This window comes from Triturus cristatus, chromosome 1_2 (genome assembly GCF_964204655.1).
Source record: "Triturus cristatus chromosome 1_2, aTriCri1.1, whole genome shotgun sequence".
Classification (NCBI taxonomy): Eukaryota; Metazoa; Chordata; class Amphibia; order Caudata; family Salamandridae; genus Triturus; species Triturus cristatus.
The window spans coordinates 955,411,000-955,434,947 of NC_140580.1; the positions used below are offsets into that span (position 1 = coordinate 955,411,000).

At 42.9% G+C, this 23,948-nt stretch overlaps 1 protein-coding gene across 8 annotated transcripts in view; it reads left to right on the forward strand.

Annotated features, from left to right (window-relative positions):
• GRIN1 (glutamate ionotropic receptor NMDA type subunit 1) overlaps positions 1–23,948 on the forward strand; it is a 697,943-nt gene that overhangs the window by 191,196 nt on the left and 482,799 nt on the right. For 6 of the 8 annotated variants that reach the window (XR_014962874.1, XM_085610061.1, XM_085610053.1 and 3 more), the window contains exons 4-6: positions 1,128–1,190; positions 1,881–1,981; positions 13,829–13,950. Coding sequence is in view for 7 of the 8 variants with exons in the window: in XM_085610061.1 (XP_085466187.1) it covers positions 1,128–1,190; positions 1,881–1,981; positions 13,829–13,950 (286 nt within the window). In the remaining variant the exon portion in view is untranslated. The remainder of the gene's footprint in view (positions 1–1,127; positions 1,191–1,880; positions 1,982–13,828; positions 13,951–23,948) is intronic. The other 2 variants (XM_085610063.1, XM_085610055.1) reach the window with 1 other exon arrangement.

Sequence of the window (23,948 nt, forward strand, 5' to 3'; positions counted from 1 at the left end):
TTCACAAGTTCTATTACAGTGCTTCCGAAAGAACTGGGGCCCTGCTAAGAGATATTTTCACATTAAACATACGGCAGCATATGGATAGAGACTAGCACTGCTAAAGAGAGGTTCCAATATTGTCAGGCTAAAAGTATAGAGGCATTACTCAAATCAATATCATATTAATCATTTGGTATTATTAATATTAATATTCTTCTGTGAATTCCTAATTGTATAGAAGTCTGTAATGAAAAGTCCCTGTGCATTTCCAAATAAGCCTAGCAGTACCTTCCTGAAAAGTAAACAATCTTTAGGAATCTCTCTGAGATGTGTCCGTTCCTTACTATTACATGTATAGAACGGTTTTTCATAATTGGCAGTACTGGAATATTCAAAGTAATTAAGTCAATCTGAGAAGTGCCATTGCTGGCCTGTCCCAATAAAAAGATTGTCTCAGTTGAGAGTTGCTATTGGAACATTGGAATGTTGAGAGCACCAGTAAAGACAGTGAAGTGACAATGTTAATAATGGCTGATACACACCTCTTGTTCCAACATTCCAATGTTCGTCTTTCGACTTCTCTCATTTTATTGCAGTACACTCTACCTTCAGTGGGTGGAATGTTCTAATAGCATTATAGCCCTTCTGCAGAGAGCTATGCCAGTTATTAAAGGGCCTTTTCCTCGTTGCATGTCCTACCCTCCTGATTGGGCCTTTAATTTGAAAAGATAGCCCTTTACAACAGGTATAGCCCATAGCAGCAGGCTATAATGCTACAATATGGTACTATTCAAAATATGGAGGTCAAATTCAAAAATGTAACTACTGTTCTGCCGGGCTCTGCTGAGAAGTGTCCTTACACTTGTTTTTAGAAAAGTAAGACGTTCTGGCTCTTCTAAACTAACTGTACCTGCTCCTTTTAAGCATTGCCTTTTAGTAACTGAGGAGTTATAAGTCTGTAGCAAGCCTTAAACATTCACTAACATCAGTAGTGCGTTTTTGCAAGCTCCAGTGTTATATGTACCCTTTATAGAGAGCAGTGGAGAAAGGAGGTGGATGTTGGATTGCTTTACTACACGTCATTTTCAACTGTTTATAATATTCTTCTGTGTCTACATATTTTCTCTGTGCACATTATTCATCAGAGTAAAAAAAGGAACTATGAAAACCTCGACCAACTTTCCTATGACAACAGGCGTGGACCTAAGGTATATATGCATGGAAAATGCACGTCGCCCATCAAGTCTAACTAGCAAAATGACAAATAACCACGAACACCCAAAAAAATTCAAAACCCCCCAAGATCCATGACTGTTTCCGGAAGCACGTCTTTTATGTTGAGATAGTTTTGGATTGAACTTGAGAATGGATACTCAAAAGACAAAATGGTCCCGCTTCCCTCCCCACCCTACCCGGACCCTCCGCGCCAAAATGATTTCTTTACGAGGATTGCATGTGAACCAATTATTAACTTGCAAGTTTTTTTTTCTTTGGAAACAAAATTTCTTTGGTGTAAGATAATCACTTTTACTCTCAAAGGTAAAAAAAACCTGTGCAATACTTGTTTTTTTTAAAATTAGTTTTCTTAAGTTTTCTTCTTTAATTTTTTCAGTTTTCTTTTTAAAAAACACTGATTTGACTTTTCAATTGCATTTTCCAAACTCTTTTTTTCTAATTATCTATAGAATGCACGCCTTTAGTTTTTTTCCGGTCTTGACTGACTTCAATTTGCATGCACAGTGCAAAAAAGGGAAAGAAACAGAACAAAGGACTAGATAAAAATTCTATCAATTTGACATAAAAATACATTTCTCTGGAACCTTTAATCTAACTAGCATGGCTCACGCTAGGGGATATTTTTCTACTGCACTAATTCATTTTGCTCACACTAATCACAGGCAGAGAAAGTGCTCCAGTTTAACCCTGGGATCAAAAATGTGACCTCATTGTTGCTGGAAGCAAAGGAACTGGAAGCAAGAGTCATCATCCTCTCAGCAAGGTAACGTATTGCAGTTTGTTAAACTTGTTTATTCTGTATTCATAGTTTGTACATGAACTATATGTTAATAGCATGCACTTAGAAACAAACAGATCTAACTTATGTTTTTGACTGATCATGCCTTTGAGAATTGGGCAATTTCTCCTTTACTCCATAGGGAAAATATTTTTCCTGTGGAGAATTCCCTTCCCCTACCTTTGAGAAAATTGACTTATTTTGCCAGCTTTTCCACCATGTACACACACAACCACCCCCACACCCACACCCCCACACACTTGCTCAATGTTAAAAATGGCTGAGGTATGCACCGGGGCCAGGCAGGAACCCCCACTCTAGTCAGGGTATTCTAAATACACACTAAAAGATAACCTGTGCTCACCCTCTGGTAGCTTGCACAGAGCAGACAGGCTTATCTAAAGAGGCAATGTGTAAGTATACACAATGAATACACCACAAAAAGTCTCCACACAGGTTTAGAAGAATATATTCTGAACAAAACAAGACCAAAACAACAAAAATTCAATGTAAAGAAGTTGAGACATTGAATTTTAAAGGAATAAATGCAGTAAAGCGCTTAGAAGCAAGTAGTGCTTAAAAGGTTACTTTAGGTCACGCTGGACCAGTGCAAAGTCAAAGTCTGGGCCAACCGCGATGGAGCACCGGCCGACTGCAGGACCCACGCCGGCCCCAATGAACAAAGTACCTTTCCTTGTCGCAAGCAAACAGCGAGATGCGTCGATCTTCTCCACACAGTGAAGGCGATGCGTCAGTTCCAAAGATGGGTGCCAGAGCCGAGAGATGTTTTACGATGCGCTGGATTCTGCCACACAGTCTAGGGGACGCGTGGACCTCAACAAGGTCCAGAGACGGCATTACGCAGTCCGATGCGTCTAGCTGTGGAGGCAAAGCAATGGTTCTGATGCAACGCAATGATTTTACTCCTGCAACCGGGGCGATGCGCTGGTTCTGCTACACACAGACAGGAAATGCACCGAAACTTGTGTTCAAAATATCTGGACCACATACAGTGAGGCAAGCACAGGACCAGGGGTAGAGACTTTGATATCTCTGAGTCTCAAGCAACAGAAGGCAAGCCAACTAGCACTTGGAGATCACATGGAGTGAAGGCAGAGTCCAGCTGTCCTTCCTCAGAGAGCAGCAGGCAGCAGGGCAACAAGCAGAAAAGTAGGCCTTCCAGATCAGCATTCCAGTTGAGCCCTTTAAGCAGCACAGCAGTTCTTCTGGCAGAGCTTCAGTTACAAGTCCATTAGTGTCTGATTTTATGGGGTCAGAGACCCAGTACTTATACCTAAAAGTGCCTTTTCATGTGGAGGTGACTTCAAAGCAGTTTATTGAAGTGCACATTTATTCCTTTCAACCCAGTCCTGTCTGCCAGGCTATCTGTGGGAGGTAATTAAACATTTGTGTGGGGACAAGACACGGCCTACTGAAGTGAAGTGATGGCCCCATCCTTTCATCCTGCCCTGGCACGGCCATCAGAATGCAGATGTATTCAGACGGGTACTCAGACACACCTATCCTTCCTGTGTTGTGGCTGTCTAAAGGGAATGCACAAAATGTAGCTTTCATCCATTCCAGATGTGTATTGGAGAAAGGCTACAAAACACACAGACTTATAAGCACAGAGAAATGTCCACTTTCTAAGAGTGGCATTTCTAAAATAGTAGTGCCAAATCCAGCTTTACCAGTAAGGAAGATTTGTAATTACCATTCCAAACATATGAAACATGACAAAGCTACTCATCTATGATCAGGAATTACAGGTTAAAAGTGTATTAAGAAATTCCCAATGCTAACCTTTGAAAGGAGTAGGTTTCACAGTAGTGAAAAACAAAATAGGCTGTTTGTTACTACCAGGATATGCAAAACATACCAGTACATGTCCTACCTTTCATGGACACAGGAATCTGACCTTATGGCTACCTAGAGCCTCCCGTAGGGGTGACTTAAGTGTAATAAAATGGTAGTTTCAAGCTTAGCAAGTATCTTTAAATACCAAGTGTTAGAACTGGGAGTCTCAAATTGGCAGAGGTAGGTACTTTGTCCAAGTAGGAACCCTAGCTTCTAGTCAGGGTAAAGGGTGTACACACTTTAGATAACCGCTGTTCACCCCCTTGGTAGCTTGGCACGGGCAGAGAGGCTTATCCCAAAGGCAATGTGTAAAGTGTTTGTACTCAAAACGCACAGTAATATAGTGAAAACACCACAAATGGACACCACACCAGTTTAGAAAAATACGGTACATTTATCTAAACCAAACAAGACCAAAACGACAAAAATCCAACAGACAGATATTAGGATATGACTTAAAAACTTTTATCTCAAAGATAGCACTTGTAGAAAACAAATAGCTCCACTTGGGGCTATTACTACGCCGTGACAGCAATAAATCCAAAGTAGGGCACCGACCGCGAGGTGCGTGGCATCAGGCATAGAGTCATATGGACCCCCAAACAAACAGTAAGTTGGAAAACGAAGTCTATGACAATGCACGGTGTCGCGGAGGGGAGGCGTAAGTGCTGAGGTCGGGGCCGGCACACTGGCTGCCACCGGGGAGGTGAGGCATTGTGTCCCTGAGGAGTCGACGTGTCGAATCCAGGACAGGGGAAGTCGGTTGTGCCGGTTCCGGTCAGGAGATGGGAAGTCGGCGAGTTCATGGAGTCACCCACGGCAGTTATTGGCGATGTGATAACTCGATGCAGGCGCTGGCGGTGATGATGGTGGTGTGAGCACTGGTGTTGGGAAGGCAGATAACTGCAGGCATCAGCAGGTGTTGAAGGGCTTTGGAGCTGTGGTGCAAGGAGGGCAGTGCGTTGTGAACTTCACGAGCCGTGCCCCTGGCCTCGGTGCAGGTTGTAGCATCACTGCAGTGTTGCTGACACATCGGAGACTGCTTTTCTTGCTTCTTTTTAGTTTCTACCAGCTTCCAACAGCAGGAACAACCTCCAGAGGCCCAAAACTGGAATAGGCACCTCCTGGTAGGTCAGAACTCCCGGCAATGGAGCTCAGGGGATCTGGTGGTGAAGTCTTTTTGTCCCTGAGACTTCACAACAGGAGGCTACCACACACAAGCCCTTGGAGATTCTTCTTCAAGTAGGTTTCTCAGCAAAGTTCCAGTCTTTGTCCTTTCCTTGGCAGAAGCAGCAACTGCTGGCCAACCCCACACAGCACACAGCAAAGGGGCAGTACTCTGCCTCACAACTCTCCAGATCTTCTCCTTGGCAAAGGTTCCTCTTGAGTCCAGAAGTGATATAAAATTCTGGGATTTAAGGTCCACTACTTATACGCCATTTTGTCTTTGTTCCTCTTTGTGTAAGGGTCTCTGAGCTCAATCGCAGTACTACCACAGGGGGTGGAGACAGCATTGTGTAATGGAGACAGGCCCTATTCAGGTGTAAGGAATACTCCTCCCACTTCTCCAAATGCAGCCGTAGTCTATTCAGCTCAGCTCTGAGTCATCCAGAAAGGGCCAGGCACACCTCAAACCCCCAGTGGCTGTCTACAGTGAATGCACATCCCAGCCCCTGTCACTCCAAAACCAGACAGTTAATCTACAAACAGGCAGAGGCTCACAGAATGGTTAAACAAGAAAATGACATCTTTACTAAATGATGTACTATTACATTCTGAGTTCAGAGAGCCCAAACTTTATTCCTCTATCTTGTTCCAATGTGAAGTTATACTTGTAAGGTGTTACAAAGTATCTCCCATGCTAAACTATGGAACAGACAGTCTTTCAATAGTGAAAAAAAAATTGGCAGTATTTCGCTATCAGGACATATCACACACACACACCCCAGTACATGTCCTACCTTTCACCTACACTGCACTCTGCTCATCGGGGTACTTTGGGCCTACCTGAGAGCTGTCTTACATGTGAGAAAAGGGAAGGTTAGGGCCTGACAAGTGGGCACACTTGCCAGGTCGACATGGCTGTTTAAAACTGCGCATGCAGACACAGCAGTGGCAGGTCTGAGATACCTTTACAGTGCTCATCGTGTGGGTGGCCCAATCAGTGCTGAAGGCCCACTAGTAGCATTTGATTTACAGGCCCTGGCACACTCAGTGCACTTTACTAGAGGCTTACCAGTAAATCAAATATGGCAATCATGGATAACCAATCATGATAACAATTTTCACAGAGAGCATGTGCACTTTAGCACTGATTAGCAGTGATAAAGTGCTCAGGGTCCTATAGCCAACAAAAGCTGGTCACAAAAAATAGGAGGAAGAACCAAAACGTTTGGGGATAACCCTGCAAAAAGGGCCATTTCCAACACCAAGTGGAAGTGGCAGCAAACTGCACACAGAGACGCTGCAGTGGAAGGCCTGAAACAGGTTTGAAATGCTACTTATGTGGGTGGCCCAATCAGTGCCGAATGCCTACTAATAGCATTTGATTTACACGACCTGGCACGCTCAGTGTTCTTTACTATGGTCTTACCAGTAAATCAAATATGGCAATCATGGATAACCAATCATGATAACAATTTTCACAGAAAGCATATGCGCTCTAGCACTGATTAACAGTGGTAAAGTGCCCAGAGTCCTATAGCCAATAAAAACAGGTCAGGAAAAATAGAAGGAAGAAGCAAAACGTTTGGGAATAACCCTGCATAAAGGGCCAGTTCCAACACCAAGTCAATATGGCAGTAAACTGCACACAGAGACACTGCAGTGGCAGGCCTGAGACAGGTTTGAATCTCTACTTCTGTGGGTGGCACAATCAGTGCTACAGGCCCACTAGCAGCATTTAATTTCCAGGCCTTGGATATATGGTTCACCACATTACTAGTACTTACAAGTAAATCAAATATGGTGTAAACTAATGTAAACTAATGTTTAGAGGGAAGAGCACATGCACTTTAGCACTGCCCAGCAGTGGAAAAGATCCCAGAATCCTAAGCCAACAAAAAGAAGGTCGGAAAAAGAAGAGGAGTAAGGCACAAAGTTTGGGGTGACTCTTTGGAGAGGGACCTTTTCCAACACTCACAGACTTAGAAAAAGGAACTAAAACACAGTCAATATCTAATTAGCACAACTCATGCATTGCTGTTCGACCAAAATCTAAATTTATAATTTAATTATTGATAGTAGTGTTCCTGTTAAAATATTCATAAGTAGAAAACCACTAACAAAGTTAATTTTACCCTTTCACCTTAGGGATGTCAGGACAGCATAATGTTGGTTACATCCTATTTTGAAGGTCACCGGTTTTCTTTCCCCTGTGACTTCTACCCTGCAGGGATTCATGGAGGAGTCTTGATGTATTAAATAGGCAGAGCCTGGTTCCAGTTTTTATTAGTTCCTTTGATTTATGTTGAGGATTGTCAGAAATTGAGTTACTGGTCTAGACGGGTGAATCCCAGCTTAAGCAGCAACCATAATCCTTGTCAGGGTGAAGCACAAGCAAACCTCAAATTAACCTCTGGTAGCTTAGCACAGAGCAGTTAGGCTGAGCCTAGAGGCAATGTGAAAAGTATTTCTGCAGCACTTCAAACAGTAATTAAGTGAAAACACAAAACAAGAAAAATCCCCCATCAATTTAGATAAATAGAGCAAGAGCAAATTTTATAAATAAATCAAGATCAAACAACAAAAACGCAAACAGTAGAACCATAGACATTCAATTTTAAAGATTTAAGTGAAAATAGCCCAAAAAGCCCAAAGCACCACTTGCAGCTATCTGGGTGTTTGAGACTGGGAGAAAGTCACAAGTGCAGGCCCACTGTGATGGAGCGTGGCTTGGAAACAGGGACCAGTTAAGTCCAGCTGAACAGTTACCTTCTCAGTCTGCCACAAAGAGTCCCACTTCATAGTGGCAGGGCCGCTAAGAGCAGAGAAACATCGTGGATGGTCATCAATGTAGCATGGAAAGCAGACCTGGCATCATGGACAGTCATTGTGAACGGTCAGGCCGGAGCTACATGGTGGTGCTTCCTGTTAGTAGTCAATGCTGTAGCGTGAAGAGTCGGTATGATGGTACTTAGAGTTGGCGGGCAGTGAGAGCGAAAAGGTTATGGCACCAACTAGCCCCTTAGTGGGCCCATAGAGCCAAAAAACTTCAATTCAGATCCACTGAGGCTACACCAAGGGTCCCGGACCTGAGGAGCGCCACTTGGGGGTCAGGGACTTTCTCCAGCTGGACATGGGGGGGAGCATACTATGTCCGTATGAAAATAAAGGCTAGACCCATTGATCCCTGAGCAGTACTCATTTATTCCCACAGTTAGAAGTACTGAGGAGATAATAAAAAGTTAAAACGTTCAAGGGCCTAAGGTGTAGATGGGCTATCAGTGTCCAGGCATTTATGTCTTCATAAAAAGAAATTGACTCTACTGATTCTTTTTCCATTAAACTTGCCTTCAAATCGCCACCTCTTGGATTGGGCTTGATCACTCTCAGGATTGTCCATTTAAAGTCATTCTCTGTGTGTCCTTTGCTGATAAAGTGGTTGACTGAGGGGGCTGAGACAGTTATAGTCCTTATGCGCGATTTGTGCTGGACTATTCTTTGCTTGATTTCTTTGTTAGGTTTTTCAAATGTATATTTTGTCACGAGGGCAGATGATCTCATATACCACATTTTTGGTTCTGCACTTCGAGAATTCCTCATGTTTCCATTGGATCTGGTCCTTCTGAAATACTGAACCTTCAATTGCCTGGCCACACACTGTACAAGTCCCACAACTATGGTGACCTTCAATAGGTTTCAAATTACAATTGGAGCGTAGATTATCTCTTTTAACTTTTGGTTGCTGTAGGCTTGAACGAGTTGTTTCCCAAAACTTGCATCTTTCTTCATTGCAAATAAAGGTACATCCAAGCCCCCCACTGAATTTCTGATCAAATGGCAATTAGATCGAATTATTTGTTTTAACATAATTTGTTTGAAGGCAAAAGGTGGACACACAAACCAATTTCTCCAATGTTTTGTTTTATTTTTTGACTGGTAAACACTTTCATGGCACATACCATGCTCTTTTCAAGGAATGTTTTAGACGTTTGTGCGGATATCCTCTCTCATTCAATTTGTCTTTTAATATCGAAAAGTGGAGAAAATAGTCTTCTTTCCTGGTGCAAATTCTACAAATTCTTAAAAATTGTCCATAGGGTAAATTGTGACGTAGTTTGCGAGGGTAAAAACTCCTATAGTGAAGTGTATTATTCATGTCTGTGGGCTTACTGTGCAACGTTGTCACCAATTTGTCTTCTATTGACCTGGTTTTGTTTTTTGCCCTACTGAATTCAATGTCCTGACTTTTATTATTCAGCCAATCAGAGAAGGCATGCAGATTATCCTCATCCCCACGCCTTAGGCACCAAATGTCATTGATATACTGCAGCCATTGTGTGATATAGATGGAAAATGGAATATATTTAAAGATATATTTTTATTTGAACATTGCCATAAAGAATACAGCCATTTCCAGTGCGGCGGGACAACCTATGACAGTCCCCTTCAGCTGGAAAAAATACTCATCTCCTAATCTGAAATAGTTCCTTTTGAGGGCTATGGCAGCCAACTTTAAAATAAATTGTGTAGGAACTCGATGTGGTCTTGTCTTGTTTTCAGGAAGAGTTCAATAACCTCTAAGCCTGCATCTTAGAGGATCTGAGTATACAGTGATACCACATCGAATGTCACCATCCATTCAACTTGAAGGGTGAATTGATGGCCTTCAACTTTATTGATGAGAGGACCTCTTTATGAAACGGTTTAAAAAAAATGTCCACATATTGTGAAATAGGCTCTAAGATAGAGTCGCAAGCAGAAACAATCAGACGGCCTGGAGGATTTTTGTCATCTTTATGAATTTTAGGCATGAAGTAGATCACAGGGATCCTAGGGTTCAATTTTTGCATGTATTCGATTTCCTTTGGGCTTAGAACATCCTGATCGAATCCTTCTTGAATGACTTTAGAAATCTATCCTGATTTTCTTTAGTTGGATCATGCAAAATAGGACAATACCAATCCTTGTTGTAGACATGGCTTTTGCCTTCATTCAAATACTTATCTTTAGCCCAAATGACCACAGCTCCACCCTTACCAGTTTGTTTAATCACTACTGAGTTATCATTTTTAAGTTCTTGAATAGCTTTTGCTTGATTTTTGGTAATGTTGTGTTTGAAAAAATCCTTTTTATTTTCTATTAAAATGAGAGATGAGAGCACTGCTTGTTCAAATGCCATGATTGCCCTAGGAATAGTGTGAGGGGGTAGGCCAAACATTGACTTTCTAGATTACCCTGAGGCCTCTTTGGTCGTCCGTTCTTCTTTGTTGGCAAAGAAGGCCTTTAGTCTAATTTTTCTAAAGAGCTCAAATGCTTCCATTTTTAATCTCACAAAATCTGTATGTTTTGTAGGAACAAAACTCAATTCTAATTTAAACACCAAATCTTCGTCTTTTACTAGAACTTTAGATGATAAATTCTCAATGGAGTTTTTTTAATTTTTGTAAAATTGGTGTCTTGTGTGCCTTTCCCATGGCTGATTCTTGTATCGTCCTCTGTTTTTGTTTGTTGGGCTCTGGCTAAAAAATAATTTTGCACTTGTGTGATTTGATTAGAAGAGCCTTCCCCTGGATCAGGTTCTCCAGTAGATTCTGATGATGAAGTTTCAGAAAAAGTAAGAAACCTATTTTTTGATCTCCCTTGGTATTCACATAACACTCTCCGTGACTCAGCTCTGGTGTAAAAATCTTCTTTCAAATATGGATAGACTGTTTCAATGTTGAATGTTTTCTTATCCTTTTCAAATTTATTGATCTTAAAATTGATTGTGTTGTCTTTGAATGTGTTGATTTCTTTATCAATTTTCTCCACTAGGGCCTTTGCTTCAGTTGCGGTTTGATTTTCTTTAATGGCTTGTTCCAAAGCCACAATTTCTTCTGATTGCTTTTTGCAAATCCTTTGGGCTGTCTCAATCGATTGGACCAGCAGGTGTCTACTGCATTTTGTATTTTTATAGCTAAAGCCTTTTTTATACTCAGTAAAACTAACTGGTGTATTCTTGACTTGGACGCCCCAGCGGATCGTACCTGCTTTTAAATGTTTCAATATAAAATGGCCATGTAGCTCCATTCATATATGCTTTTTCCTTAGTCTGTTAAGTTTGTCCGTTTCATTCTGTTGCTTAGCAGTTGTGCTCAAAGAAATGGAGGAGAAGAGAGAAGGAGTGAAGATCCATTTTTGTAGGTGATCCTCTGAAGATGAGTCCTTTTCCGACATTTTCTTTAGGCTGGCCTTGTGGAGCAAGCCTTTCGATGGATGTTCCAAAATGATTTTCTACTCTTTATTTTAATGGAAGAAAACCCTAGTGGGTGAGTGTTTGCTCACAAAGTAACGTACTAAGGGGTTGGGCCCAACCCCTTAGTACATAACTTTCTAAAAGTGGTATTTTCAAAATTCCTTTTTTTTATTTTTTAAATCTGACTTTACCATAAGAGAGGATTTTTTATTATAATTCCAAAGACACCACACATGAACTGGTTACCTGTTCCAGTTTGGAAGCTATCACTAATTAAATCTTATAGGGTGACTCCAACGTTATCCTGTGGAAGAGGTAGGCCTTGCAGTAGTGAAAAATGAATGTAAAAGTTTTTCACTACCAGGACATGTAAACCTTAAATGAACATGTCCAACTTTTTAAATACGCTGCACCCTGCCTTCTAGGCAGTCCAGGGCCTACCCTAGGAGTGTATATGTATTAAAAAGGAAGGTTTGGACCAGGCAAAAGGTTTGTTTTGCCAGATTAAGATGGCAGTTTGGACCTGCACACAGAGGCTGCACTGACAGGACTAAGACAGGTTTAAAGGACTAAAGTAAATGGCACATTCAGTGCTGCAGGCCCACTAGTAGCATTTAATGCACAGGCCCTGGCCATAGAGTGTGCCACTTTACGAGGGACTTCTAAGTAAATTAAATATGCCAATTGAGTGTAAGTCAATTCCACCATGTTTGAAGGAGAGAGCTCAAGCACGTTAGCACTGGTTAGCAGTGGTAAAGTGCAGAAAGTCCTAAAAGCCAACAAAAACAGATTCATAAAACAGGAGTGAAGGCAAAAAGTTTAGAGAAGAACTGCAAAAAGGCCAAGTCCAAAGCGGACATACCCTAGAGCAGGAAGTGTGGTCCTGGTCTTTGCTAGTCATTAATCTGAGGGTGAGTGCTGTTTAGCTTCATCTAGTTAACTGAGAATCAAATTCAGGTCATCAGCCCTTCTCATTAAAATTGAGAACAAACAAGGAATCTTTGAGAAAGCGGATAATTCTAGGGTACTATAGGTAACAAAGATCTATGCTTTTCTATCTTTTCCCCAACTGGAAATTCCAACAACCGTATGTGAGTTTCCCTCATAAGTGCAACAACAACTCCCCTTATTTAAAAAAATGATCTGGTGCCATGGAAGGTGGCGAGGGCGTGCCAGGTCCGGCTTTAGTGCTGGTTGCACACGGTGCAACAATGTTTGTTGGCGCCTCCCAATGACATCCTTCTCCATGGATTCCCTCACTACAAGTCTTTAACAGTGCCTCTCAAGGCTCCATAGCCACGCTCTTACATGCATTTGTGCAATCAGCTCTTTAATGACAGGTAATAGCTCACTGCGTTATATTAGGATCTTAACTAATACACTGCAAGTAACAAAACGATCTCTCTGACAAAGGCAGTAACCCACTGAACTATTTACCTTATATGCAAGTCTGTGATTTGTATGGAACACGTTCTTTGCAGCAGGCATATTAACCCACTGCACTACTTTATGATGAGTCAAAACTGCCACTAGAGTGACTAGACAAAACCCTATCTCTCTCCAGCATGTCCATTAATCACCCGAGTTAGCCTGACATTTTTTATTGTTGCTCGACAATTGCTGGAGGCAAGAAAAGTGTTGTTAACTCCATAACACATTTGAAAAAACGACGCCCCCCTAAGTCAGCACCCAGTGCAGTGGCACCAGTTGCACTACCCCAGAGCCTGCCCTGGGGTGTGCCTCAGTACCCACAGTGTGAAGTTGAAGAGAAGAGATAAAGAGGGCAGATGCATGGTATCTATATAAAAGGGGGAATACCTCCGAAGAGCTGCATTTTGGTTCGGAATCTTAAGGTTGCGAAAAAGGATTACAGTGTGTTCTTTGAGCCAAGAAAATACTAGTACCAGATGATGAGGCTTTCCCAGCCATGTTGAGGTTAGTGATAGTGGGAGTGGATTTTGGTTGAAAGTAGTATAGTACGATTTTTAAGTGAGGCTCACAAATGGAGGCAAGAAGAGAAGGAGTTTTGACATTAACCTTAACTTGCTGTATGACATAGCAATAAGAGGAAGACTGCAAGATGATTAAAAGACTATGAACACTTATGTGTCACTCAATTGTTTTGAAGCTATGTGAGGCTAGTATTTTATCATCTTTGTTGGGGTCGGGGGATTAGCAGTACTTGGGAGGATAGCTTGGGCTTTGAGGTACAGGGAGAATGAGAGCTCACTGTGGGTTGGTGGAATTCTGCTTGACCTTTATTTGGAGCAGACACTTTGTACTAAAAGAGAAGATAGTTGAAGAACCATATTTGGAAAGAAAGGCTTCCAAAAACTATTTGGCTTCATCACTTAATCCTCTACTACATTATGGGCTGGATTTCCGATTCTTGATAGTTATAGTTTACCTGTTACCTTGAGCATCATATTTTTATTAATATTGTTTACCGGTCATCCTCTGTTTCATCACATTTTAAATACAGTATTTACTTTTCAACACACATACGTTGGCTCTGTGTTTTATTCTATAGCATAGCACTTCTACTAATAAATCTATGAATTCCTGTTTATTTTCAGTGAGGAAGATGCAGGTGCAGTGTACAGATCAGCGGCATTCCTTAACATGACTGGGCCAGGCTATGTCTGGCTGGTGGGAGAACGAGAAATATCTGGAAGTGCCCTGGAATATGCACCTGATGGTAATGTGCTCTTTTAAGTCAACACTGTTGACAATGATACACTGTACTAACTAGTCTGCTGAATTGTTTGTGTGAGACAATTCATTTTAATGCCCTGGGGCCACCTATTATCAATTAAAAAGAAATGTCTGAAACTTCTACGATGCTCACTAATTGGAAGGTGTAAGAAATTGGGTTACTGGTTGACTGGGGTGTGAGCCCCGGTCTAGCAGCAACTACAGTCCTTGTCAGGGTAAGGCACAAGCAAACTCCACATGAACCTGTGCTCAACCCCTTGGTAGCTAGGCATCGAGTAGTCAGGCTTAACTTAGAGGCAATGTGTAAAGTATTTGTGCAACACTTCAAACAGTAACACAGTGAAAACACACCACAAAGAGGCCCACAACAGAGTAAGAATAATAGCGTAGTTTTTAATAAATAAAACATGACCAAAACGACAAGAGTTCAATTAGTAAAACTGGAGATATTGAATTTTAACGTTTTTAGAGAAAATATGCCAAAAGGCGAAGAGCTTACTGTGGACATCTGGTCATGCCAGACCAGGCCAAAGTCACAAGTTCATGCCGACCGTGATGGAGCGCTGGCTGGCTACAGGGACCCAGTTAGGTCAGCTGACCAGAGTACCTAAAGTCCTGGTTTGCGTTGCTTTGTGTGGATCAACGTCAGAGAGGCATGCGCAGCCGAAGTGATGCATCGTTTCCGAGATGTGGTGAGACCGCAGTGAGAGGTCCTGTTGCATCGATGTCGAGGATCCCATTGACAAGGGTGTACGATGCGAGGTCCAGAGTCGGGGATGCAGCGCTAAGTTGGGACGATGCGTGCGTCGGTTCTGAGGAGCTGCAAGACTGCAATGCAGAATCCGGCGTCATCATTGAGGCTCTCATCGACGAGAGAAGTAAGGGTCTGTGCCATGGATGCATCGCGAAACCACGGTTCCGAAGGTGATGTGGGCTGCGGCAGTGATGCGAGTCTTTGCGATGAGTCCAATCCATGCAGCAGCGGAGATGCATCGGTTCTGCTTGGGGCTGCGCCACCCAGCAGATGAGTTGCGTTGGTTCTGCTAGGTCCACAGACGCTGGCAAAGCACCTTAAGCCCACTTCCAAGGTTTCAAGGCTGGAATGGTACCACTTGGCAGGGTAGACTCATAGATGGCAGAGTCCAGGTGTAAATTTTAAGTTGTTGGAAGCCTATAATGTCCCTGAGGCTTCAGAGCAGGAGGCCAGCCAACTAGCCCTTGAAGTCACTCGGGGTTCAGGGTTCAAGAGATGCAAGTCCTGTCCTTCTGACTCAGGCAAGAGGGCAGCAGGCAGCAGGTCAGCAAAGCAGGAGTCCAATAGAGTGCTGTCTATCAGAGTGGCAGCCCTTAAGCAGCACAGCAGTAATTCTTCCTGGCAGAGTATTCACAGGTCCAGAAGTGTATTAAAGAGTTGGTGTCTGAGATCCAGTATTTATACCCAGTTGTGCCTTTGAAGTGGAGAAAAGCTTCTACAGGTTTCCCTTTGAAGTCCTCAAGCATCCGGACTCCCATGTCCTGGCTCCAGATTAACCACAAGGGGTATGCAGCCCTTTTATGTGGAGGAAGGGAACAGCCTATTCAAGTGAAAGTGGGGCTGTGCCCAGCTCCTTCCTCCCATCCTGCCAGTGATGGCACACATAGGCACACCTCTGCTCCCTATTGTGTGTGTCTGTCTAGGAGGAATACACAAAGCTTAACTGTCCGCTACACCCAGTCATGTGACCAGAGACAGGCTACAGCACTACACCGCTAAGGCAAGAAAATGCCAACTTTCTAAAAGTGGCATTTTCAGAATTGCAATTTAAAATCTGACTGCGCCATAAGTTAGGATTTAAAATTGTGATTTCAGAGACAGCAAACATAAACTGAGTATCCCTTCCCATTGGGGAGTTACATTTATAAAATATAATAAGGCAACTCCAATGTTATCCTGTGGGAGAGATAGGTATTGCAGTAGTGAAACAAGAATTTAAGAGTTTTTCACTACCAAGACACGTAAAACTTAAAAGTACATGTCCTGCTTTTTAAATTCATCGCACCCTCCCCTCTGGGAAGGTTTGGGCCTGGGAAGAGGTTTACTTTTGCCATGTCAAAATGGCAGTTTGAACTGCACACACAGTCTCTGCAATGGCAGGCCTGACAAATATTTCCCTGGCATTCCTAGGTGGTGTCACTCTCAAGAGTCTAGTAAGCCACTGATTTGTCCCTGTCGCATGAATAAGGGGGTTCGTAAAAGAGCAGTGTTACACATGTCTTAGGGAGAGTTAGGCACAAGAGATAGGCGGCAGAGGCAGAGTGCAAACAATGGGAAACCTCGAATTTCTTGAGAAAATCAAAAATCCAACATGGAATGCACGTTTAAAGTCTTTCTCTATCCTCCATCACCAGAGCATGGTGGAGGAAATACCGCTGGAAGATTCTCTTAAAGATTTAGTATCATCTTCACAAGAGGAAATCTACTGTCCCCTAAAATCAACTTGAAAGCTATGCTGCTCCCTGCCTGCCTGGAGGTGAGCAAGAGAACACAGAGCAACTCAGATCAAAACATTAAATGTGAGTCTGAAACAAGATTGCTCAGTGGGCTTGCTGCTATGTGTCATCAGAGGGTAGTCCAGGAGAGATACTTCACTGCGGCGGCCGACAATGTGAAGGTCTGATGAACGCAACTCTTCATGCTACAGCGACCACCAGCAACGGCCAGCAACATGAGGTCTTCGCGCTACAGCAACCACAACCTGCGGTGACGGCCAACACAAAGCTCCCTCAATAACTGTCTGGGACGCGCAACCAGATCTTCATGCTACAGTGACGACTGACAGTAATGTCAGGCCTGCTCTTAACAATACAGTGACAACCATCTACAACGCTCTCCGTGCTCCTCGTGGCCTCCTCCACCGCAAACAGAATCCTTCGCTCCAGACTTTGAGAAGGCAACTTTTTTAACAGGACTAACCTCAGTTTATATTGTTTTTGTGCTGCACACATACTTTACACATTACCTCACAATTAAGCATGACTGCTTTGTGTCAAGCTACCAGAAGGTTCAGCTCATGCTAATTTAGTGACTTTTGTGGTTCACCTTGACAAGGATTGTGGTTGTGGCCTGAGAGGGGCTTCCACCTCTCTCAACAAATAACCCGATTTCTTACAGGAATGTATTTATTTTGGGACATAAAAACATTCTTAAGTGTGACACAAATTCTAATGAATTAATATTTAATGGTTAGAGTCTAGCAACAGCTTCTGTTATTGGCACTGTTATTGTGATCTATGATGCCAGGGTTGCCAGGGAAGAACTAGGGTAGCATGTGGCATGCCATGTACCCCAACTGTGATCTCTGGCGACCCCTAAATGACATCCATGTCTGCAGATCCTATTACTGTGTTTGTAATTTTCTTTTTGTGTTCTCAATCTGATGTCCTATGATGGCTGTGGTATGACATCATCTGCTCTGAGTGACTATGGATCTGGTGGAGGTAATCGGAGTGTAGAGAAGGCGTGAGGGGAATCAGAGGTCTTCCAGGGCATGTAGGCAGTGTTATATTATTTGTTTTTATTAGTGACATGATAGGATGTCAGTGCTCAGCAAATGTTACTATTTGTGACTTCAAAGATTTGGGATTCTGATGACCACCAATTTGTGACAGATTTCTTCTGTCTTTGCAGGCCTGCCAGTTTAGGATTGAGTGATTAGTTTGGTGGGCTGTCATAGCTCGTATCTGTGCCCTCCGGTTGCAACAAGATTCCACTAGTACTTTCACACATTAAATGCTATCCCCATTGATTATAATGGATCAAGTAGTGAATTAGTATTTAATATCACATAGTGACACCAAATATATCAGATTAAGACAGGGAAGTACATCAGAAAAACTAGAGTTACTATCCTCTATTTTTTTATAGGAAGCAGGGCATACATTGGTTACTATGTCTGTGATGTGTTGGGGAGACTGTGGTTAGAGTCCTCCTTCTTATCAGTCACGAAGTGGGTCTCTAGGGGCAAAGCGGTAGTGGGTATTTCTAAAATTGCGTGGAGAGGAATATCATTTAGTTGGATAGCGTGTATCTATATGTCAAAGTCATGTTGATGCTATGTTGGGCGAAGGCCCCTGCTTAAGTCTGTCATCACAGCATGGTGTGCTGGTCGAGACTGTTCCTTAGCTCTGGAACATATCTATATTGATAGGAGGAAGTATCATTCTGGGTCCTGTCCCATGGTCAGCGGTAATATAACTTGGCTCCTGAAAAAACAGGTTTTCACCACTCTTCTGAACTTTATATGATACTGAAAGCTTACAATCTTAGCTGCCAATGAATTCCAGAGATTGGTGGCTCGTACTATAAAAGTGGATGTTCTGTTACTTTTTTAATGTTATGGGTATATGTAGAGCACACAACTGAAAAGCAGGAGCGGCGTGGGCCGAGCCAGGGCAGAGTAGGTGAAAAAACATGGTTTGAGTTTCTTTCGAAAAACAAGAACGGAGGCGGTGGTTCTGATGCGGAATAGCAAGTCATTCCAGGCTTTGAGAATGGGGTAGGACAAAGCCTGACTGCCAGGGTGGGTTCTGCGTATGCGGTGGATGTGTGCGAATAGGAGTTCGGCGGGGCAGAGGTATTAAGGGCGTGGAAGTTAATGTCATTGTTGAAGTAGGTGGCGCTGATGTTGGGCAATGCTTGGTATAGGTGTGTGAGGAGTTTGAAGAGTGCCTGGTTCTGGATGGGGAGCCACTGGAGGTCTTTGAGGAGTGAGGGGTGATGAGGGTGTGTGGTTGAAGTCTCAGCCTGACAACTGAATTCTGTATGGTTTGGTGCCTTCTGGTCAGTTGCTTGTTGATTTCTACGTAGGGTGCTGTAGCCTAACTTTATGGTTATGCGTGCCTTTGTGACAGTTCTGCGGATGTTGAAGAATAGATTCTCCTATAGACCTTGGGGCAGATTTACAAGCCCCTTGCATCTCATTTACGCCGCCGTTGCGTCACTTTTGTGACACAGCGGCGGCGCAAATCCTGCGACATGGTGTGGGGTACTTACAACGTGATGCATCTGGGAGATGCGTCACGTTATAAAGCCCTGCGCCACATTTAGGCGTTCCTGCACAGGGGGGGGGGGGGCGTTCCGGCACAGGAACGCCTCCTAAAAGTGGCTGAGTGAAATCTACAAGATTTCACTCAGTCACTTTTAGACCCATGCTGCGTCAAAACCCTGCGCTTGCCTGAGGCAGGCGTAAGGATTTGACGCAGCATTAACAAGATAGGGCCCCCCAGAGTATTGCTGGAGCTGCGTCGTGCTTGCGACGCAACTTCAGCAATGCGCACCATGGGGCAAAAACGGCACAGATGCGTGACGCATCTGTGCCGTTTTTGCCCCATGGTGCGCCGCATTGTAAATGAGCCGCATCCATGGTGGCGGAGCTGTGGCGCACAATAACTGGCGCATCCCTGCTGATATGCAGGGATGCGCCAGTTATTGTAAATATGCCCCTTCTTATTTTAAGATGGTGTGATTATCTGTGGCGCTAGCCGGGAGCGCAGTGCCAAATTGATCTATTGTGTCTGGACATCATTTTCATGGTTTTTAATGTTTTGTGCTGGCAGATGCAACAAATCTTGCTCTTCTTGTGCTCAATTAAAATCCACACATAATTATAAAAGAATAATAGAGTGATACCTTTATATACCACTAAGCTACAATCACAAGCCATTGTACCTTCAAGAACAATTGAACAATTCCAAGCAATTAGTACACATAGTAGTAGCAATATCAAGAGGGAGATAACTTGTTGCTGAATTAATAATACACATGATCGGTTCTCTTTCGATGACCAGCAGATCAATTTCTGCACTATATCAGAACTTAAAATGTTATTGCTTTTGAAAAACCCTGCAAATTTGCAGCCTTAAAGAAACATCTCCTATTCTGACTATGCATCTCATTGGGTCACACTATCAGTTTGTTGAGTATGTATGTCAGTTTAGTTTTCTTTATGCCGTGCCAGGGGCCTCCAGTAAGGGTGACCACCTCCTTTCAGGTTATTTTGTTCACTGTTTCCAGTCCTGAACTTTTGTATGATCACCTGATGCATTCTGGGTGTTGTTGTCTTGCTTTGCTTACATTGAACTTATTAAGCTAACATATCTACAAACAATGATTTGTAGGTGAACGCTTCAACACTGAAGCCAGTGTCTGTAATGTTATGTTATTGTGATTTGTATAGCGCGCGATGACCAAGTAGGTGTCTTGGCGCTGTAATGAGGTGGAGTGAGGTGATCACCCTACTGGCAGTTGTGAGTCAGAGGGTTTAGCTACACTAAACGGCAGCCTGACCCCCTAACTGTTGGTCTCAAGCCAACTGTGGTAGAGCATGGCTGCTGTTAACACATGTTAAATTACTTGTGCTGATAGCACATGTTAAATAAGTAGTTAAACAGGTACTTTATCCTTGTTAGACTGTGCACGAAGACCACACAGCCCTGTTGCAAAGTTTAATACATAGTTTACAATGCCAACTTATTTTGTAGCTGCCTGCTGCTGGGTAGTGCCGTGCACTGCCATTTCATAAGCAACATTGGTGTCAAAAGTAGAGAAGGGGCAAGTGTGGCCCTGACCCACACCAGTTGCTGGAGACCGCTGAGTTTTCTCTGTCCCTGACTAGCTAGTTAAACCATAATCCCTGTCTTCCTATATAACTGGTTGATTTAGTCTTTCATCCTATAATGAATACGACTTAATTAGGTCATAATAATACTTGTGAATCTCACCAGGAAACAGTTCCACTTGTGACATACACTGTGAAAGATATCAGCCTTCACTCTATTAAAAAAAAAACAATTGGCCCAACCTATCAAATGTTTTTGACTTGAAAAGTATGTTTTGTTCTCGTATACACAGAATTGTCTGCTCACCTGTTTGATTTTTACAGCTTGCAAAAAGTAACCCCTGTATATATATTTTTTTAACTTAAACACTTGTTTGCTGCTTACATATAAACATACCCCATGCTATCTCCACTAGATCGAAGCTATGTACATCTAAAAAATCTTGTATGGTCACTAGCATAGACTTCTTGCTGGTGGATGTGCCTCAGTAACGGGTTAAATACTTCAAGCGCCAACAATTCTAATCTCTTATAATCGTTCAATTGCTTAATTTAATCCTCTCGTTCAACTGGGCGTAACTATTTAAGATTACTTACAGGGTTACCCAGTTATGAAAGCAAATATCACCTGTGTGTGCTGCATGTGATAGTGCCGAGTATATGCCAAAGGGAGGAGGAGTCCGTGAACCTTAGATTACCAGATCCTCAATACATATCCATGGATTAGAGAACTTTGGCACTGTCACGTGCTTCAATGACCAGCTTTACTCTTTACCTCTTAAACTGATGAGTCAGTATGAGGCCAGGTTTGCTTACGAGTACCATTACCCGACTCTCTTCAAAACATACTTTGTTCCTGATTCACAAAGGTAAGCTTACACTTATGTGTAAATTTACGTTTGTTGTGGAATTCACAAAACTGCATTTTAATGGTAAATTTGCGAGTGTGGAGCTGGGGCGGAGAACTCTGCACATAAAAGATATTCATGTTGTATCTTTTTATAGGTGCAGGTCTCCTCCCTGGCAACTCAGTTTCATATTTTCTCTCTCTATCAACATCTACTTTTTTTACACAAACTTTATTGAATTTGTTTTTGTATTTTGCATGCAGGTGTGTGCTATGTATTACAGTGGAAAAAAGAAGGATAGCATGCACTTGCTTGCGATTACAGAGAGATGAATAAAAACCAATCTGCTACTCACATGGCTTACCATAATGCAATAAAAACACTTTCAGCAGTCTCCCACCCACCCCTGAACTCAGCTTTGTCATGGTATTCACATGTATTTACATTGTGCAGCTGGGCGGAAATATCCTTGTGGGGACATTACTTGTGTAACCATCTATTTTACAGAGAATGGGTACCAGTGTCTTGTTGTGCCCAGATGAATGTGTCATGACATAAGGCCTATGGTATTAACGCCAAAGGGTAGCATAGGGTTGTCCTAACTAGGGTCGGGTTCACGGTATAGGACCGTGGGAGAGGAGGCAGACATCAAACAATGCCCGACCTGTTCAACGATAGCCATCATCAATCTCCTGAGCCCTGAGGGATTAAAGCAGTGTATCCCATTACATAGTTTTGGGCTGCTTCCACAATCACTGGTATTCCTTCCTTTACACTGTGCTGCTTTCAGCCGCGCTCCATCTCAATACTTCCTCTCGCCACTGGGGACTTCCAGCATCTTGTTAGGAGCCGCTTCGCCAATAAAAACGATAAATCAAAAAAATATGCCACTACCTTGGAGCCTTTAGTCCTAGGGTACAACACTAGAATACATTGCTCTGCCATACTCCAGTGGTCCAAGTCAGTTAACTCTGACAAAGCGGTCCGAATAGTCGCCCAATAAAAAGAGAGTGAAGAGCAGCCCCCTAACATGTGCAGAAGGTCTGCATCTGGCATGAGGCAATGGGCGTAGGCAGAGGGCATGGTGAGGAACATGGACTGAAGTCTCTGTGACGTATGATAGGCCCTATGTAAAAATGGAAAACTGTATAAACTTAAAGTGGAAGTTGCTGGAAATTTTAGTGGAATATTCGATAAGGAAAGCCCATTCTTTATCATGCAGAATATGTGCGAGGTCCCCCTCCCAGTTGGTTCATAGGGAAGATAAGGAAAATGCCAGGTGTGCACGCAGGCCTCTATACACCAATCGGATTAGATGACTACCATGACCCATAATATGTATTGCCTGTATAAATGTGTGGGTGTCTGGTTCAGAGCCGCGTGGAGCCCTTTGTTGGCGGACATAATGAGCAATATTGGCATATGTTAAAAAGAGCACCTCCAACAGACCATGAGTCTCGGCAGAGTCCTGATGAGTCATGAGGGTATGGTCCTCGAAGAACACACCAACCGTTGTGACCACTGCTTGCTCCCAGGGCAGCAGCTTCCTAATTGCCAGCATACCTGAGGACATAGGAGACCCTGTAGGGATATGTTTAGAGCATAGTGTACTTATGGCACACTGGATCGTAGGGCCACCCTAAAGTATGTAAGAGTTATGCGCAATAGAAAAGGGCAAGGTGAGGACAGACTGGAACACTGGCAGATCAGGTGATGTAGTTTAGCCTGAGGAAGCATACTATTTGTATACCCTATTTCAGACAAATTATGGCCAGCCAGACAATATAACAGCCATTGCAGTTGTCCTGCTAAGCAGTAGGCCTTGAAATCCGATGCACCCATCCCATCTCAATCGGGGTGTAGCTGCATCATTGACAAACTGACCCAGTTCCTCATATTAGATCAATTAAGAGTGCATTCAACAATCTAAAAAGCTGAACTGGCACAATCACTGGTAAATTGACAAAATTAGCAGCTGGGGCAACATGACCATTCTTGGTGCAGGCCCTTGCATCCCCCATCAATGGCAGCCTCGACAACGACACAGGACCTCGCACCGTAGCCTCGCTACACCTCAGAACTGATGCATCGCTTTGGCTGCTTCGATGCAGAGCCTCTCAATGATCTGCAAATCAGGACTTAAGGTACTTTGTTTAAGGGGCCTAACTGGATCCCTGCAGCTGACCCCACTCCATTGAAGTTGACCTGAATTTGGAAGTTAGTCCTGGTCTGGTGCGACCACATATCCGCAGTTGGCACTATGATTTTTGGAGCTATTTTCACTGAAATCTTTACAATTGCATATCTCCGGTTCTACAAATTTGATTTTTGTCATTTTGATATTGTTTTATTCATTACAAATTACTCTATTTTGCTAAACTGGTGTGGGATCATTTTTGTGTGTTTTTTTCAATTTATTCCAGTTTGAAGTGTTGCACAAATACTTTACACATTACCTGTAAGATAAGCCTGACAACTCTGTGCCAAGCTACCAGTGTGTTGAGCACATGTTAATTTGGGGTTTGCTTGTGCCTTAC